Below are 18,887 nucleotides of genomic sequence, written 5' to 3' on the forward strand. Positions count from 1 at the left end.
GAGAACAATCCATCACTGATCAGGACAGGTCCTGAAGAGACCCTGTTGAGTCACCTGCTGGTATTTGATGCTGAACGTTCGAGGAGAGAAAACCGCGTGGTTTTCTGTGCCAATACAGAATAATCAAATGCTGTGATCATTTCAACAATCAAAAGATATTTGGGCATAGATTTTAGGAAATTAATACTCCTAATGCAGGGGTTATGTTTCAGGAGTAGTCTACCACTACTTTCCAGAGAAGGATGTTGTGGTACGCTAGATTCTGCACTCAAATCACTTTTTCAAAAATCCACTCCTGGAGATTAAAATGACAGAGCTGTGGGACTGAATCACTTTAGAAAATGCACACATGTTGAAATTTGCTGAAGTAACACTTTCTTAGCCAAGTGGAAATTAGTTGAACATTCTGGTATTTTCACCTTCTTCTCCTCCAGCAGCACAAACTCAGAGAATAGATTCAAAAATCAGTACAAAACAGGATTGTAAATCCAATATCAGCAGTCAGTAAATATGTGCAAATGGATTGGCAATCTATTACAATACCCTCTTGTTATAACTGCACTCATTAGAAACCATGATGATCAACATTGGTTTAAATGGCTCCTGTACCATTACAAACATTCAAATAAAAATAAAATACTGTGCATGCTGGAGATCTGATACGTAAAATGCTGGAGAAACTCAGCAGATCTGGCAGCATCTGTGGAGAGACAAAGTTAATGTTTCAAGTCTGGTATGACATTTTCAACAGTTCTGAACAAGACTCAGATTGGACTCAGAACGTTAACTGTTTATCTCTCTACAGATGCTGCCAGATCTGCTAAGTTTCTCCAGCATTTTCTGTTTTTATTATGTCAATCCCATACCTTGCCTTTAGACACTCTGCCTATTATGCATCATTTCTGTTTTAGAGCCCACTTACATGCACCTTATCTATAAAGCACCCAACCATTTACATCTCTATCTAACTTTCCTTTCTGCTGAAGCAAATATCTCACTCCCGAGACCTGACCATATAATATTGTTCTAAGAGTCTGTGGCAATATTGGAGGTGCCACCTCACCTGAAATGTTAAATGGTCACTTTATCTGTCTTTCTCAGATGGATGTGAAAGATAATTTGGCATTCTTCAAAAAAAAAATAGACAAAGCCTCCTGGCCAATGTTTATCCCTCAGCCAACACTGCTGAAACAGACTATTATTTTGTTCAGTGCCACCTTGCTGTGTTTTCCCCACAATGACTGCATTTCTGAAGCAGTTGTGAAGTGTTGGAGATATCCTAAGGTTGTAAAAGCCACTAAGTATATGCAAGTTCTTTCAATCTTTTAAAAATGAATAAGGCACTGTTAGCTAATCAGAAATGTAAACAAAACCAGACAGCAAGCCCATCATGATCTGAAAATAAAAAGATGGGTGAATATTTTGATAAAAATTTATCAGAATAATTTGGACCAAATTGTTAAGAAATTATCTTACCTTTGTTGAAGCTCATTCATCTACTGTAGGGATATTTGAGAACCAAGAATCTTTCACCAATTGCAGGACCCCTGATAGTTAATTCCAGATTTAACTCTTGTTACACCTGCATAACCTTTCTCTGAATTTACAAAATAATTGTTGACTTTCTGCAAGAGCTCAGAATGTCTGGCACACAGCCTCATTGGGATCTAAATAAATCTGCTCCCTTCCTATCAGTCATTTGTAGAGGACTAATGAGAACATAAATTACAGTTATTAATCTGGTAAATTATTTACATTTTAAACAGAAGTGCTGAGTTTTATCCATTTACAGGTTTGTTGTATTCTTTATATATCTCATTTACCATGCAGAAACGACACTAGTTTTATACATCCATTTTAAATACAATGCTTTAAAATATTTCTTCAATCACAGGATATCTTCAAATACATTCTCAGTTCTGGCTTTTTCGATCTTTCTGGAAGCTTCTGTTTACTTTAGTTCTTGGAGATTACATCTATGTTTAATCAGTCAAATGCTTAAACATAGATCAGTCAACAGACTAACATAATTAAATATAGATCAATTAATCTATTGAATACTGCACCAAAATGATATTTTAGAATTTTTGTGATAATAGAAACTGTGATTGATTTAACTCAGATCTTTATTCAATAGGTTGGAAAATTACAAAATAGCAGAGAATGTGGGAATAAAAACCCAGTACAATGTGAGAAGATTCACAATTACAATGTGATGTGCTATGGTACTTAAACCAGTGAAACTATGGTCAGGAACAGCTCCTTCAAATGAGCTGGGATTGATTTTCCAAAAAGCTCTGCAGACTGAGACCACAGAGCCAACAGGAGAGTTTTGAGAGAGAGGGGTCTCACTGGATAGATGAGCAAAGATCTGGCTATTGACTCCCTTATGTGTTTATTTAGTGAGCTGTAACGTCGAACAACCCCTTGTGAATGCTGGGCTGGTGATTGTACATAGTGTTATATTTGTAGGGTTTTATGTGTAATTGTTGGTAAGTGACAGGCAGTCAGACCAATCTCTGGTTGAAGTTGATTTGGGGGGGATTTAATCCAAATGTATGAACTGATGGGATCTGATTCTAACTCAGGACTTAGTAGGATGTAGTCTGACTACAAGACTTACATTTAGAAATCAACAACTGGATCAATTGTAAAATGGGTGGTATTTGAAATAGCTAATTCAATCCCCTCAATCTCCCACTCTTGAGTTTGGTTAAAATTATCTCCCAAAAATCTGAAAGTCAGCAACATTACAGAAGATATTTGTTGTTAGTTGTTGATTTTTTAACAGACCAATTCCGGAAGTGCTGAAACTGGCCTCTGCACTGCAGTGGAGCACCAAGCAAAACATCAGAAAAAGACAAGTAAAAGTGATTTCCAAATTTTAGTGTGAATAGTTTTATTTTATTTGTACAAGAAGTGAATTTACTTATAAATTACAATCAGATTAATACTGAATATGAAAATTTAGAATTATTTTGTTATTTTTAATTGCAAATTAAAACAAAAGATTCTGGAACTTCCAAGATTAAAAGTGTCTTTTATTTGCTAATTCTAAGGAGTTACCCTGAGTTCTGAAGGGCAAGAGTCCTGGCTGAAGAGGTACTGAGTCACACACTAACCATGCTAAAGTGAAAATGATGGGCATGGCTCGCAGCAGTGTTCAACTAAGTTGCCTACATTTCAAACTACTTTAAAATTAAAATGTATCATTAGAATGCATTCTAACTAGCAAATATCTGTATTCATTGTTGGAATGTGAAAGCTATTTTCACACGATGACAAAGGGAATCTGACTTGGAGGGATATTTAGAGCTGGAAATATTTTGAACCTGTTGCCCTTGTCCTTCTAAGTAATGGAAGGAGCCTCAGTAAATTATTACAGAGTGTGACAGAAAACCCATATTTTACACATCTATCAGAGTGGATTAAATGCTGTCACAAATGTTTCTGTTATTATAGAAATAGACCAGAGAAACACTCTAATCAAGTTGAAACACAGTGATCTAATCCGTGTAAATTGAATCGACAAGAAGCTCAATTTTCAGAATGTTACACTTAAAGATTCAGCATGGTTTCTCTTTAGAGCCTTAGGATATGTCATCATGTTGAAAGTAATATTATAAATGCAACTTTGTGTTATCATCAGATACCTAAACCTCATGCCAACAATAATAACTGCAGTTACATAGTGCCTTTAATGGAAAAAAACTTACCAAAGACATTTTACATCAGCATAACCAGAAGATAATAGCTGTGTATGGAAGTTTAAATTCTTTTAGGATTATGACAAACACTGAGTTTCTCACTCAATGTCCTTTTGCTCTCAAACATAACTCTGTACCCAATGGCCTTTCAACAGAGACTTCCAGCTAATTTGGGGCAGAAAAATCTGGTGAAGTCACTGTCCAGACTGAATCATACTCACTGAATCAAAGAGGCAATATGCTTCTCGCTATTTAATTACAAAAGAATAGCTTATTATAAATATTGAACTATAGCAATTACTATTAATGACCTACAGTGTTTCCATGACCATGATTATCCCAATTAATTAACTCTTGGGAGTTTCCAATTCTCAGCTTCAACAATCTGCATCCATAAGCAAATTCATAGCTAATACTATTTAGAGTGACCTGGCAAGTTCCTCTTGACAGAATTATACAAGGGGCAATGATTTAATTCCATTCATGCTTATTCTGCAATTACAAGACTTCTAATTTAAAAAATGCACTGTGATCTAAAATTGACAGCCAGCAAAGAGTCAACACAGAACTCCCTTCCTCACAGCACTGTGAGTGTCTACACATGCCAAAGACTACACTGGTTCAAGAAGGCAACTCACCATCACTTCCTCCAGGGCAATTAGAGATGGCCTAGCCAGTGATGCCCACATCCCATGAACAAATTTAGGGAAAAAACATACTGAGTAAAGAGACTGGAAAGAGAAAATGGTGCAGTCATGGCAATTTCTGTAAGCATGAAGTAGTAAATCTTGTGAATATGATCTTCTTCAGCATTTCATGGTTGATAGTACTACTTTGAGGCCTTCAGAACTTTTGCAGTTAGTGGTCATAATGGCTGCTTTTCTTTAAAGCCTTTGCTTCTTTCTTCATCACCTGAAAACATTAGAGAAAGGAAAAAACTGAACTCATTAACACTATGGCATACCAGTCACAGAGGGAATAGTGCAAGTTATACAGATAAAGTTTAAACAATACAGGATTAACAAATTTGAGTTATACTGCTGACTAACTGCCAGCTGTGTATCAGTCTCTGGCCACAGAATGAAAAATCTCTACATCCTTTCCTTGTCAGTATCTGAATATATTACGACTCTGTGATAATAGCCTGATAATCCTGTTTTAGATAATCTGATGTTGGTTGAGGGATAAATATAATTGAATACTATAAAGAACTCTCCCGGCCTTAAAATGTGTCTGATTTTTCCTCATCTATCCAAGAAGAAACTCTAAATTTACATACATTTAAAACATGGCATTTTTAACAATACAGTGCCCCTTCAGTACTGCTTTGGAGTGTGGAGCCTGGACGTTAGGCTGTAGTCTCTGGAATGAGACCTAAACCAACTGTTCTGACTCAGAGACAACTGACACCTGCAGCTTAACCAGTCGACTCTTGTTGGGATCGCTGATTGCTGGCATCTCGATTCTGAACTCCAAAGGAAATATTGTTAGGTATCTTTGGAGTTTCAAAATCCCTGCTTTCTCTATGCAACCTTTCTCCTTCCATTATGTTAGCCAAATGATCCAACGCTGTTTAAATCCTAAAGTCATAAGTCATTTCAAAAAACAATTGGCTTATATGATGTTTGGAAGAACTGAATTATTGCAAACCAATGCCAATAATGAGAACTGAGGAAAAAACAGCAAGGTTGGGACGGTACACAATATCCAATTTAAATTGTGAACAGCTGAAAGACATTAAGACAACCATCAGGAGTTACCTTTTATAATGAACCTTTGTGATGAGCATGCGCTGTAATGTTTTCTGTGGTCAGCTGTCACTTGGACAAGGTATCAGAGGATTATCAGCTCTATTTAGTGGTACTGCAGTGATAAGGAGTCAGAATCTCAAGGATGGTGGAAAGGTAACATAAATAAAGGTTTTTAGGATTGGCATCTGGAATGTGATTGGGTTCAAACTAAACTACAGGGGAGGAGCTGGAGCTTTATTACAGTAATATACATATTAATCAGTTAATTGAAGGGGAAGGAAGTTGTAATATCTTTAATAGGTCACAAAGTCTGACCTTACCCCTTTCAATATTCTTTGCCGTAGTTCATTCTGAGTCAGGGGCCTCTCCTCCTCATCAGTCACTGGAGACTCCATGTCACTGTCATTATCATTTCTGGAAGAGTATAATTTTTACCCATCACTCAATGAACTCTCCAATCCACATCATCAGGGAAGAAATTTAACTGTAATCTCTTTGCACTCCCCTCTGACCACCTCTCATCACCAATTTTCACCTCTACTGAATAGAGTAACTAGTGAACATTTAGACTAGCATGTTTTACATTTACATTCTGCCTTGTCTTTTTTCATTCAGAATGGGCTGCTGCTCTGCTAATACTATATGTGCACTGCCCCCAAAGACCAGTTTTGCTCCTGGTGTACTTTGTACCAATTCCTCATGTGAGCCACCCTACAGGGGGGCAGTGAGAGGGTAACTGCACAGCTTGTTTGGGAAATGGTGTGAAACAAAATGATTTATAAACCAAGAAGAAAATTATGAATTGAAAATATGAATCAGAACAGCTTGCAATCTCCATGTACTCATGATTATATTGATCTCTGCCCCTCTCCCAAATTGACTGATGGATTTGAGATGAGAGGTACAGACCCTGTGCTGGGAGGTTCAATGTAGACTGGTGGTGGAGGCTTTTTCAGATTCTGGCCCATTAACAAAATGGCAGCTTCCCGTGGGTCATAAGGCTTGTCATAATCCTGGAACGAAAAGGATGTAGAATAGTAATTGACAGCATGCTCAAAAGAGACTCAGCATGCGTGAACACAGCCTGAACTGAATTTAATCAGCTTTCTGTATAAACCTTTACCCGAGTCAATTCAGGACTAGTATCAGATTCCACTTAAAGGATACTATTCAGCTCATGGTACTTATGTGAGTTCTTTCACTATGTCAGCTCACACAATTGTCAGCTGAGTGTTCATTAGAATAAAAATATCTACAGAAGTGGAAATCGCTTTCTTCCTTCCTGCAAAACTCAAAATAAACCATGAAAGCAGAGTGTGCATGGAGGACATACTTTATCAATACCTTAGATGCAAGGTAGGATTGGATAGACAGTAGTTCATTGGTGCGCTGTTCAATGAGGCCCAGGTACTGCATTACATTATTATCCCGGATTCCAGATGAAGACCCCAACATTTCATCCAAAACAGATCGATCACAGTTCATTCCATTAAATAGTGAATCAATTTCTGTAGATGGAAAAACTTCCAATTAAAATTATCTTTCACATATATAACATTTTATTCATAAGCATAGAATAGAATCCTATAGTGTGGAAACAGTCCATTCAGCCCAATAAGTCCATATCTACTCTCTGAAGAACATACTACCCAGACTGACACCTGTCTCCAGGCAACCCCACCCTGTATCCTGTAACCCTGCATTCCCCATGACTAATCCACCTAACCTAGGCATCCCTGCCCACTATGGGCAATTAAGCATAGCCAATCCACCTAACCTGCATATCTTTAGGCTATGGGAGGAAACCCATGCAGACACAGGGAAAAATGTGTAAATTCCACACAATAACCCAAGGCTAGAATTGAAACTGGGTCCCTGGCCCTGTGAGGCAACGGTGCTAACCACTGAGCCACCGTGCCATCTACTGAGCCACTGCCACCTGTATCTTTAACCCAGCCTGGAATCACAGTCATGAATGCAACTTGTTCAGCAAACATAGGAAACACGTGTTCACAAATGGCATTATATTTGAGCCATCTACCTGACAGGATAAGCTTCTTCCTCCAAACCCCAGTGAATACAACTGTCTTCCATTACCTGGCTCCACTATAACCAAATCAATTCTCTCCAAAAGCCCACTTCTAGAGCGCCCACCTCCAAACTTAGTCTCAAAAAACAACAAGATTCCACCCATAATTTAACATGTTAGTCTCAGAAAGAAATCTATTAAATTTGCCTTCGTATCGATCATATTTACTGATCCACCATCTTTCTCAGGGCCTGTTCCACAGATTGGCTCACAGAAATCTTGAGTCAGATTTTGCAGTTGTAAGGACACAGAAACTGTCAGCACTGGCTATCATTGTGTATTGAAGCTGGCAGCGTCTGCTGTCATCGACCTATGCTCAGTAAAGCTCAGAAGGTGCTGCCAGTGACTCCCTGCTCCATGACAGGGTGGGCCATTGAAATTCTCAAAGACAGCAATCTTTATTAGTCACTGATCGGAGAACTTGTCTTCTTAGCTATAATAGTGGTATTAAAAATCTCTGAAAAAGTGTTATTCCTTGCTAATAAGGAATGTTGTATTAGCTCACTGGGCAATCCCTTTGACCTGGAAGGCTATTTTTTAAAAACTGTGGAATGCCAAATCTTTCCAATTTATGATGAATATTTGATTTTTTAAACATAAAAATGACTTTTTTTAAGAACCTATATTATTTGAACAATTACTTTAATATTTATGTTGTAATTTTATTACATTCTCTAAAATTTATAAAATGAAATATAATCAGCATATTTTAATTCATAGCTTGCCACCTGTGGGAATTTTTCAGTTTATTGGCTACTAACCTGCTTTATGGTAGCTTTATAGTTGCTGGATGTTTGGAGAAACCCTTCACTTGATGCCAAATTCAATTTAAGCCCAGAAAATAAATGCTACAAAAGGTTGCTGGATCTTTCTGAGTAGCTATGTTTGTTGTCAGTGATTTGTGCCTTCACTTCATTTATTGACCACAGAATTCTGGCCATTGTTTGCTCAAGAGCTGGAAAAACCCATCTGGTTCACTAATATCCTTCAGGGAAGGAAATCTGTAATCCTTACCTGGTCTGGCCTATACATGACTCCAGGCCCTCCAGTAATATTGTTGACTCTTAACTGCCCTCTAGACAATTAGGGATGGGAAATAAATGCTAGCCTAGCCAGTGACAGCCATGTCCCATGAGTGAATTTTAAAAAAATATATATTTGAATTTATATGCTTCCACACCCCTGTCCCTTCAGGTACTGAACATATTATCCAGATGTATTGCTCTGGAGAAAGGACAACAACTTATTGTGGTTGATAATATCTCACAGAAGGACTGTCAAGTATCTTTGGATCCATACTTCAGCTAAAGTGAACATCTTCAAAAGTGGAGGTGACAAAGACAAGATGAAAAGACATTCTAACAGTAGAACTTTGTCTTCCATTGATATTGCTTAAATTGCCCTCTTGGATAGATGTTTGTTACAGTCTCAATTCTTCATCATCTGCAGAACAGTGTGAAGTCATGAAATGATTTGTGGACTAATTAACTGTCTCATTAGCGAACAGTTCATCCATGTCTGTAATAATTTTCTCCCAGTCAGTAACAGGTTAGTCCTATGTAGCAAGATGGCTTTTATGAGTTCTCTCTACCCATGCAAAACAGAGGATATCCACTTTGGATGCTACCTTTGATTTTCAAGCTAAAGTATGGTCTCCATTTATTTCGACAGTTCTGGAGGGGTTTCAAATCCTATATCTTCTGACTGAAGTGGGCTTACAATCATTGATATTGTCACTGATATAATAAATAAACATGCAATAAATATAAAGGTTTTTGTTTACTTTCTTTGAGTTGGTCGAGTATCTTTCTGACCCCTTTGATTCTGTTGTCATATTTGGTAGCCTGTTTGCTTGCTTCCTCCTGTTGAGTTTCGATCTTCTTTAGAATGACTTTATGTTCTTGCTCCCTTTGTTGTTCTTGTGATTTGAAGACTTCAATTTGTGCCTGGATCTACATTAAAAAAAAGTGTGCAGGAGAGGAACTGAGGTGTCAGAGGATTGAATGGATAAACTAATGCTCTTCAACTTTGAAGGAAACACTTTCAAAAAGAGCCTTCTTCAGAAATGAATGTAGGAACCTACATTTAAATGATGCTTTTCAAAAACACAAGATATGCCAAGTGACAGTTTTCACAGTCACTTAATTAATTTTAATGTGCAGTTGTTGCTATTTTGTGGGGAAATGTAACAGCCAACATGGCTGCAGTAAAGTCCCTAAAACAGCAATGAGATACTAACCAAATGATCCATTTTGAAGTCATATTTGTTGAAGGATAAACATTGGCCAGGATACCTTTGGAACAAATAATTTCATAAATATCCCTCCCTTCAGATTCTTTTTTTAGGCTTCACCAGCTCATGGAAATTTCCGGATCTTATTTCTCACTAACGATGTTGGACAACTTGAATACTAAGAATTGCATTGAGCTGTCATAAAGGTGACTGTCACCAAAGAATTTTACTCCTGCACTACTGACTGATGTCCTCCCAGATGATCGAACACCTCTCTGCAGACATAGATTGAAAATGGGTTTGGAATCTGCCTCAGTGGGTCACTGAAGTTGGCACCAGTCTCCACACCTTCTACCCATATTTCTGAAGAATGATTAGTTATTAAAAATAAAATATATGTTTGTAAATACTTACATCAACAATCTCCTCCTGCAGTCTCTCAATTTCACTGTTCTGCTCATTGATGTAATTAAACAATGCAAAGTTCCGATCTTCCACTGTCAGAGAAAAACACCGTGTAATTTGAGAGTTAGAATGAAGATATTTAGCCCTTTTCCAACTGTTAAGGAGGTAACAGAAACTGTAATCTCTCATGCTGCCATTTCAACAGTCATTATCACCAACACCCTTGGATTACTGATGAAAAGTAATTGAGTTAAAATTACAACAACTCTGATGGGAGGAGTGTGCATATAATCAAGTCCCACTACTCATGAACCATACGAAAAAGATAAATGTTTATTGAATCACCAAAGCAGCAAATTTGTCTCTCTTTTATATTAGTTTCAGAGTATGAACTAAAAAAAACTCATTTGTTATAAGCAAGACTTATTCTTCAAATGTGGCAAAAATAATGAACTAAATTACTATTCAGAATAAAATTATATCCCCTTAATCCCAAACACTTGTTCATATACAGACAGATAACTCAGCTCTGCATGGGTTTGGAAAAATAGGTAAAAAAGGGAAAAACAACACCATCATAGTCAAGAGTATGAATTCAGTAAATAGGATGAGTTGATTTCTCACTTTTGCTTTGATTTCCTGTCAAAAATTCAATTTGCTGACAGTTGCAGAATTATGGAAGATCTTCAGATCAGATTTCAGATTCAGATGGGAAATAGCTAGAAGTTATGATTTTTAAAACTTTATGAGATTTTCAAAGTACTTTTAGCTAATTCTGCTTTATGGTTTGTTTCTTGCTAACAGAGAGAGCTGCTTTCCACTGCAAGTATCTTCAACAACAACTCATATTCAAAATTTGTGAATACACCTGTTAGAAACAAACTTAACAAAATTAACCAAGACCACCAAAACTGGAAACAAGACAATTTATTTTATGATCTTGCAAGAAAGGGCATCAAATGCTAAAGCAAATGGGCAGTGAGCATTGAAACAAGTATACAGTTATACCTTTGAGTTGCGTGAGGTCACCTCTCCTGACTCCTACATTACTCAATCACCCTGGTTCTCTGCCTAACTTGTTACCTGACTGCCCCTATGTGACTTCTCCTTATCTTGATTAGATTCTACTTCCATCTCCTTGGGCCGTTAGCTGCAGCCATTTTGTAACTATATTAACATTTGCTGTGTTAGTGTTTTCTATTGTTCTGCTTTTCTGCCTGCACAAACTTGTTTTACCCAAAAGTTTGCTAATCTGATCTTTGCCTGCAGCTGCCCTCTATACTTGTTTGTCAGAGCTATGCTTAAGTTTATTACCACTACCCTTTTTGCTACATCTGCGAAAACAACACCCTTCCCCATTTCTCACATACCCAGCAACAAAATGCACAGACCCTGGGGTTTTTTCCACACCAGTTTTTCCAGCAATTGAAGGCATGAAATTCAGTTCTTATCTCTCTTAAAAGCTCCAGAGTGTCTTTAAAAATAACTTGCTTTTTCAGTAAATAATAAATAATCCACGGTTTTCTTTGACCCCTTGACATTTGATTTCTAAGAAATCACATGATAAAGCCTTGTCAACCCAGAAATGTCCAGATAGTTCCATATTCCAGTTTCTCACAGTCCATAAATATATATGTGTATTCCTCACAAAATGTTAACTTTGTTTCTTTTTTTCACAGATGCTGCCAGCCCTACAGAATATGTTCAGTGCTTCCTGTTCTTATTTCTAAACAGAATTACTTAATGGACAATTATTTCTGTAAATAAAACGTATCCTGCTATAATGACACTGCTACTGTATGTTAAACATTAGAATGGTGGGGTCCTTGTGTGTCTTAAGAGTAGAATTTTAAACAATGCTAGGATTACTTTGTGATGGTACAACTGCCATCATATTTTAAAAAAAGAATGAAAGGCAGCATCTTGAGAACTGATGATCCCTGATCAAACAGCATAACCAGACACCACAATACACATTCTGTGATTGACTCTTTCCCTTACTCCCCTTGCCCACCCACTGTTACCATGACTCCTAATTCCAGGGCCCTCCATCAGCCCTCACACCCTCTCCCCTGAACCAGAGAAACTGGATCTGACTGTGCTATTCAACTAAATTTTCTCCCTCATGGTGCACTGAAAGTGTTGCCTCACCTTCTTTGAACTTTGCCACCACCACATTCAGATTGTCCTCTCCTGTGAGTGCTCGGATCTGCTGGAAGGCAGCTTCATACATCTCCACAGTCTCTTCCCTTGTGTCCTTCTTTTTCCTTGCTGAGTCTCCACGTTCTGAGGATAAGATTTAAGGACACCAGTGAATATTAAATAGAGATTTGCATTTATGTAGCAACTTTAAAGAGTGATACAGTAGTGTCTGAGTATATATGGAGATGTAATTTAGGGAGTTTGAGCTTAATTCTCACAAGTCCAGTTTGAGAATTTGAATTCAGTTTTCAAAAATCTGTTATCAGTAAATTTGACCACAAAGCTGTCAGACTGTAATAAAAACACAATTGGATTACCACAGTCCTCCAGGGAAGGAGAACTGCTGCCGTTACCTGGTCAGGATCTCCATTTTTCACCGATGTGAACTTAACTACCCTTGGAAATGGCCCAAGAACTTTAGAAATAGGAACAGGAGTAGAATATGTGGACTCCATGACCATTCATCACAATCATGGCCGTTCTTCTACCAAGCTTCACTTTTCTGCCCAATGCTCCATTCCTTTCTGACTGAGAAACTCAGTTGTATCATTATTGCTTAAATATACATGGACAATAAATGCCAAACTTGCTTGTGACATCCACACTTTGAGAATTAAAAACACATGCCCCTCATGCAGCACACTCCTACTATTAACCGATGTTGTGGTTCTGCTCGCCGAGCTGGAAGTTTTTGCTGCAAACGTTTCGTTCCCTGGCTAGGGAACATCATCAGTGCTGTTGGAGCCTCGTGTGAAGCGCTGCTTTGATGTTTCTTCCGGTATTTATATTGGTTTGTTCTTGCCGCTTCCGGGTGTCAGTTTCAGCTGCAGTGATTTGTATCTGGGGTCCAGGTCGATGTGTCTGTTGATGGATGTTCTTGCCGCTTCCGGGTGTCAGTTTCAGCTGTAGTGGTTTGTATATGGTGTCCAGGTCAATGTGTCTGTTGATGGAGTTTGGGGATGAATGCCATGCTTCTAGGAATTCTCTGGCTGTTCTCTGTCTGGCTTGTCCTATGATAGTGGTGTTTTCCCAGTCAAATTCATGTTGCTGGTTGTCTGAGTGTATGGCTACTAGAGATAGCTGGTCGTGTCGTTTTGTGGCTAGCTGATGTTCATGGATGCGGAGTCCTAAGGGTCGCATAACAGCACACAAGCCAACATCCACGCTCAGACAACAACTCACTAGAACAAAGGACCCAATACCCAGCATGAGCCAAACTAACGTAGTCTACAAAATACCATGCAAGGACTGCACAAAACACTATATAGGACAAACAGGAAGACAGCTAACAATCCGCATCCATGAACATCAGCTAGCCACAAAACGACACGACCAGCTATCTCTAGTAGCCATACACTCAGACAACCAGCAACATGAATTTGACTGGGAAAACACCACTATCATAGGACAAGCCAGACAGAGAACAGCCAGAGAATTCCTAGAAGCATGGCATTCATCCCCAAACTCCATCAACAGACACATTGACCTGGACACCATATACAAACTACTACAGCTGAAACTGACACCCGGAAGCGGCAAGAACATCCATCAACAGACACATCGACCTGGACCCCACATACAAATCACTGCAGCTGAAACTGACACCCGGAAGCGGCAAGAACAAACCAATATAAATACCGGAAGAAACATCAAAGCAGCGCTTCACACGAGGCTCCAACAGCACTGATGATGTTCCCTAGCCAGGGAACGAAACGTTTGCAGCAAAAACTTCCAGCTCGGCGAGCAGAACCACAACAACGGATACCCGAGCTACAAATCTTCAATCAGATTAACCGATGTTTCTGCTAATGAAGGGATTTTTAACATTATTTTTACCTCGCTTGTGGAAGCCGTGTAATGCCTCATCTTCACTCAATCGCTCCTGAGTTTTAATTCCCATAAACTCCTTCAGCTTCCTATCGTGGTCAATAACTCTTTGAAGTTCCTTCATCTCAGCCGCATGCAGTGCCAGGTCCTTTTCTGCCTTCTCCTTCATCTGCTGCATCTTTGTCTGTGCCTCATCCCTACATCAGATCATCGCAAAGAGATCAGTCAGAGCTCAGCTGTGCCAATCTTACACAGAAAGAGAAATATTCTCTTCCACTCTTATTGCAAGATGCTGATTCCTTTCTGGAGTTTGCTTCCACAGGCACAGGCCACCCCTCAGTACATCAGTCTTAGCAAGACCAACATTTTTGCCCATTTTCTAGCTGTCTTTGAGAAAGTAGCACTGGTTATTTCCTTGAACTACTGCAGTTCAATACTTTGTACTGGCTCTTGAGATAACTGAGTGGTTTTCCAGACCACTTAAGAGTTAACTACATGCTCTAACAGTGATGGTGTGTACCTGTGTTGTGCTGGACCACAGGGGGTATTAAAGTTAGGCCAAATCCTGTCCATAACCAATCTCCGTGGAATTGTTAGTTAAGGATCAGGAACAAGGCTGTTGTTCCCCGATTCCAGCCCTTGGGTACTCAGCCCAATCACAATGTTTTAATTGCTTGAAATCAGTTAACTCAATGCAGGCTGTGATCTATAACCTTGCTGGTGGATATGCCACATCTTTGCACTGCTTCAACTGGGAATGTACAGGGAATTAATTGCAAACAGCTCCCTCTTTGTGTCTTAAGACTCTTGATATCAGGTTGGAACTCTGAAATGTAAATACATTCCAATGCCACAGCATTTCATTTGTTTTATATTCTCCAAATTGGAAACAGCTATATGCAGAACTAAAGAGGAAAGCAAGATGTAGGACAGGCTGCTTGTGCTGGGGTAATCTCTAGGCCATTTTTATCAGCTGTACTGAGTTCAGTTTCACACACGCAATGTTTCAGTCATATCCAATGCACTGGCAACAATTCACGTAAATGGGTTTCCAGCATTCTCCACTCGATAATCATTCTGACTTCAGTGTGATGGGATATTTCAGAACACTGGTGATCTGTTATCTGTTAATACACATAAATAGAGTTGAGAAGGTTGTCCCATGGGTGCGATATCTCACCTAGCTTCGTATGCAGCAGTTGAAGTGTCAATCACAGAACCAATTTCCTTTCGAATCTCGAGAAGTTCCTGGTCAAAATGAGAGAGGCACGTACAATAGCTGGAGTTAGACCACATGACAGGGAATGCTACTCCACTGATACGCAACTATAACAACATCACTGCCCCTTCAGTGCATGACTGGCCAACACCACAGGAAAGAATGTAGAAACTATTCAGTTCCCACCTTTCAATTAAATCATGGCTAAGAGTGGGTAGTCTGTCTTGTACGTTACTGTGTAACTCGGTGCAGAACACAAGTTTATTCAGTTTATTTCTACAGACCCTAGCTTTTTTTTGTGGAAAGTGGTGTTATTGGCTGGCCAGCATTTAGTGCTTGTCCCTAATTGCCCTCAAGAAGTTGCTGGTGAGCTGCCTTTTTAAACTGCTGCTATATGTTGACCCACAATACCCTTAGGAAGGGATTCTAAAATTTAAGCAAAGAAACGGCAAATATTTCCAAGTCAGGATGGTGAGTGGCTTGGAGGGAAACATGCATGTGATATTGTTCCAATATCTGTTACCCTTGTCCATTTAGGTGGAAGTGGTTGTGGGTTTGGAAGGTGCTATCTAAGGATCTTTGGTGAATTTCTAAAGAGCGTCTTGTAGATTGTACACACTGCTGCTACTAAGCATGGTGGAGGGAGTGGATGTTTGTGGATGTCGTGCAAATTGGGATGCTTTGTCCTAGATAGTGTCAAGCTTCTTGAGCGTTGTTGAAGCTGCACCCATCCAGGCAAATAGATAGTATTCCATCACACTCCTGGCTTATGCCTTGTCAATGATGGATAGGCTCTGGGGAGTCAGGAGGTTAGTTACTTACCGAAGTATTCCTAGCCTTTGACCTGTTCATGTAATCACTGTGTTTATATCGTGAGTCCAGTTTAGTTTCAGGTCAATAGTAACATCCACGTTGTTGATAGTGGGGGATTCAGTGATAATAATACCATTGAATGTCAAGGGGCAATGGTTATATGGTTATATTGTCTCTTATTGGAGATGGTCATTACGTGGCATTTGTGTGATGAAAATGTTACTTGCCACTTGTCAGCCCAAGCCTAAACATTGTTCAGATCTTGCGGCATTTGAACATGAATTGCTTCAGTATCTAAGGAGACATGAATGGCGGTAAGCATTATGCCATCAGTGGCAAACATTCCCACTTCTAACCTTTTGGTGGAGGGATGGTCATTGATAAAGCAGCTGAAGATGATTTGGTCGAGGACGCTATCCTGAAGAACACCTGCAGAGGTATCCTGCAGCTGAGATGAATGACCTCTAACAACCACAACCATCTTCCTTTGTACCAGGTATGACTCCAATCACTTAAAGTTTGCCCCTGATAGATTGATTCTAGTTTTGCTAGGGGTCCTCGATGCCACACTTGGTCAAAGACAGCCTTGATGTCAAGGCCTGTCACTCTCACCCCAACTCTGGGATTCAGTTCTTTTGTCCATGTTTGAAGCAAGGCTGTAATGAGGTCAGGACTGAGTGTCCCTCACAGTCCACGCTGGGTGTCACTGAGCAGGTCATTGTTGAGCATGTGCTGCCTGATGGCCCTATTAATGACATCTACTTTCACTTTACTGATGATCAAGAGTACTGATGTGGCGACAATTGGCTGGGTTGGATTTGTCCTGTTTTTTATACACAGGGCATACCTGAACAATTTTCCACATTATTAGGTAGGTACCAATGTTGTAACTGTTCTGAAAGTGCTTGGTTAGGGGAGTGGCAAGTTCTGGGGCACAAGTCTTCAGTACCATTGCCAGAATGATGTCAGAGCCTGTAGACTTTGCAGAATCCAGTGTCTCTATCTGTTTCTTGATATCACGTGGAGTGAATCAAATTGGCTGAAGACTTGTATCTGTGATGCTGGGGACTACTAGTGGAAGCTGAGCTTGATCAACCACTTGGTACTTCTGACTCAAGATTGCTGTGAATGCCTCAGCCTTATCTTTTGCACTGATATGTTGGTCTCTTCCATATTTCTGGAGCCTCTGCCTCCAATGAGCTGTTTAATTGTTCACTACCATTCATGACTAAATGTATCAGAACTGCATAGCTTAGATCTTGTTGGTTGTGGGATCTCTTAGCTCTGTCTATCACTTGCTGTTTATGCTGTTTGGTTAGTTCAGTTTGATAGCTTCACTAGACTGACACCTCATTTTTTAGGTATGCCTGCTGCTGCTCCTGCCATGCCCTCTGGCACTCTCCATTGAACCAGAGTTGATCCCGAGGCTTGATGGTTATGGTTGAGTAGAGGATATGCCAGGCCATGAGGTAATAGATTATGCTGGAGTACAATTATCCTGTAGTTGATGACCCACAGCATCTTGTGGATGTCCAGTCTTGAGTTGCTAGATCTGTTTGAAGTCTGTCCTATTTAGCATGATGATAGTGCCACACAATACCATGGAGGTCATTCTCAATGTTAAGGCAGATTTCATCTTCACAAGGACTGACACTGTCGTGGCCAGATGTATCTGCAGCCGGCAAATTAGTAAGGATGAGGTTAACTATGTTTTTCCTTCTTGTTGATTCTCTCATGACCTGCCGCATACCCAGTCAAGCAGCAACGTCCTTTGGGAACTGACCAGCTTGATCCATAGTGATGTTGCCCAGCCACTCTTGGTGATGGACTTTGAAATTCCACACACACGGTACACTTTCCACCTTTGCCATCTTTATTTCCTTCTCCAAATGTTGTTCAACATGGAGGAGTACTATTTCATCAGCCGAGAGAGGATGGTATGTGGTCTCCAGTAGGAGGTTTTCTTGCCAGTGTTTAACCTGAAGGCATGAGATGTCATGGAGTCCAGAGTCAGTGTTAAGGACTCCCAGGAGAGTTCCCTCCCGACTGTTTGCTACTCTGCTGCCACCTCTGTTAAGTCTGTCCTGTAATGGTGATGCTGATAGCTGGGACACTGTCTGTAATCGTCATGATTCCGTGAGTATGACTATGTCAGGCTGTTGCTTGACTAGTCTGTAAGATAGCTCTTACAATTTTGGGAGTAATGCACAGAGGTTAGTAAGGGAGACTTTGCAGGGTCAACAGAGCTGTTCTTGCTGTTGTCTTTTCTGGTGTCATGTGGTCCATCCGGTTTCAATTCTTTGTTGAGATTTTGTAGCGATTGATACAACTGAGTGGCTTGCTAGACCCCCCTACCCATTTCAGAGGGCAGTTGAAAGTCAATAACATTGCTGTGGGTCTGGAGTCACATGGAGCCAAGACCAGGTGACGATGGCAAACTTCCTTCCCTTAAGGACATGAGTGAGCCAAATGGGTTTTTCCAACAATCCACAATGGTTTCATGATCATCAGTAGATTCTTAAGTCCAGATATTTTTTATATTTGCTGGTGCAGGATTTGAATCCAAGACCCCAGAACATTAGCTGAGTTTCTGAATTAACGATCAATTGATGATACCACTAGGCCATTGCTTCCCCTAGTT

At 39.7% G+C, this 18,887-nt stretch overlaps 2 protein-coding genes across 9 annotated transcripts in view; one reads left to right on the top strand and one right to left on the bottom strand.

Moving 5' to 3' along the window:
- zgc:154075 (uncharacterized protein LOC556929 homolog) overlaps positions 1 to 11,935 on the top strand; it is a 270,435-nt gene extending 258,500 nt beyond the window's left edge. For 6 of the 8 annotated variants that reach the window (XM_060852417.1, XM_060852416.1, XM_060852424.1 and 3 more), the window contains one exon: positions 1 to 3,019. In XM_060852417.1, coding sequence (XP_060708400.1) covers positions 1 to 123 — 123 coding nt within the window. In that variant the 3' untranslated portion in view covers positions 124 to 3,019. Of the gene's footprint in view, positions 3,020 to 8,741; positions 9,297 to 11,864 lie in introns of those variants that run through there. The other 2 variants (XM_060852421.1, XM_060852418.1) reach the window with 2 other exon arrangements.
- Positions 2,837 to 18,887, bottom strand: part of odad1 (outer dynein arm docking complex subunit 1) — a 26,745-nt gene continuing 10,694 nt past the window's right edge. The window contains exons 7-15 of the mRNA XM_060852415.1: positions 15,395 to 15,462; positions 14,224 to 14,411; positions 12,337 to 12,471; positions 10,195 to 10,277; positions 9,331 to 9,499; positions 6,803 to 6,966; positions 6,368 to 6,471; positions 5,779 to 5,872; positions 2,837 to 4,619 (exon numbers count right to left, since the gene is read on the bottom strand). Of these exons, the coding sequence (XP_060708398.1) occupies positions 4,566 to 4,619; positions 5,779 to 5,872; positions 6,368 to 6,471; positions 6,803 to 6,966; positions 9,331 to 9,499; positions 10,195 to 10,277; positions 12,337 to 12,471; positions 14,224 to 14,411; positions 15,395 to 15,462 (1,059 nt within the window). The 3' untranslated portion in view covers positions 2,837 to 4,565. The remainder of the gene's footprint in view (positions 4,620 to 5,778; positions 5,873 to 6,367; positions 6,472 to 6,802; positions 6,967 to 9,330; positions 9,500 to 10,194; positions 10,278 to 12,336; positions 12,472 to 14,223; positions 14,412 to 15,394; positions 15,463 to 18,887) is intronic.

This window comes from Hemiscyllium ocellatum, chromosome 37 (genome assembly GCF_020745735.1).
Source record: "Hemiscyllium ocellatum isolate sHemOce1 chromosome 37, sHemOce1.pat.X.cur, whole genome shotgun sequence".
Taxonomy (NCBI): domain Eukaryota; kingdom Metazoa; phylum Chordata; class Chondrichthyes; order Orectolobiformes; family Hemiscylliidae; genus Hemiscyllium; species Hemiscyllium ocellatum.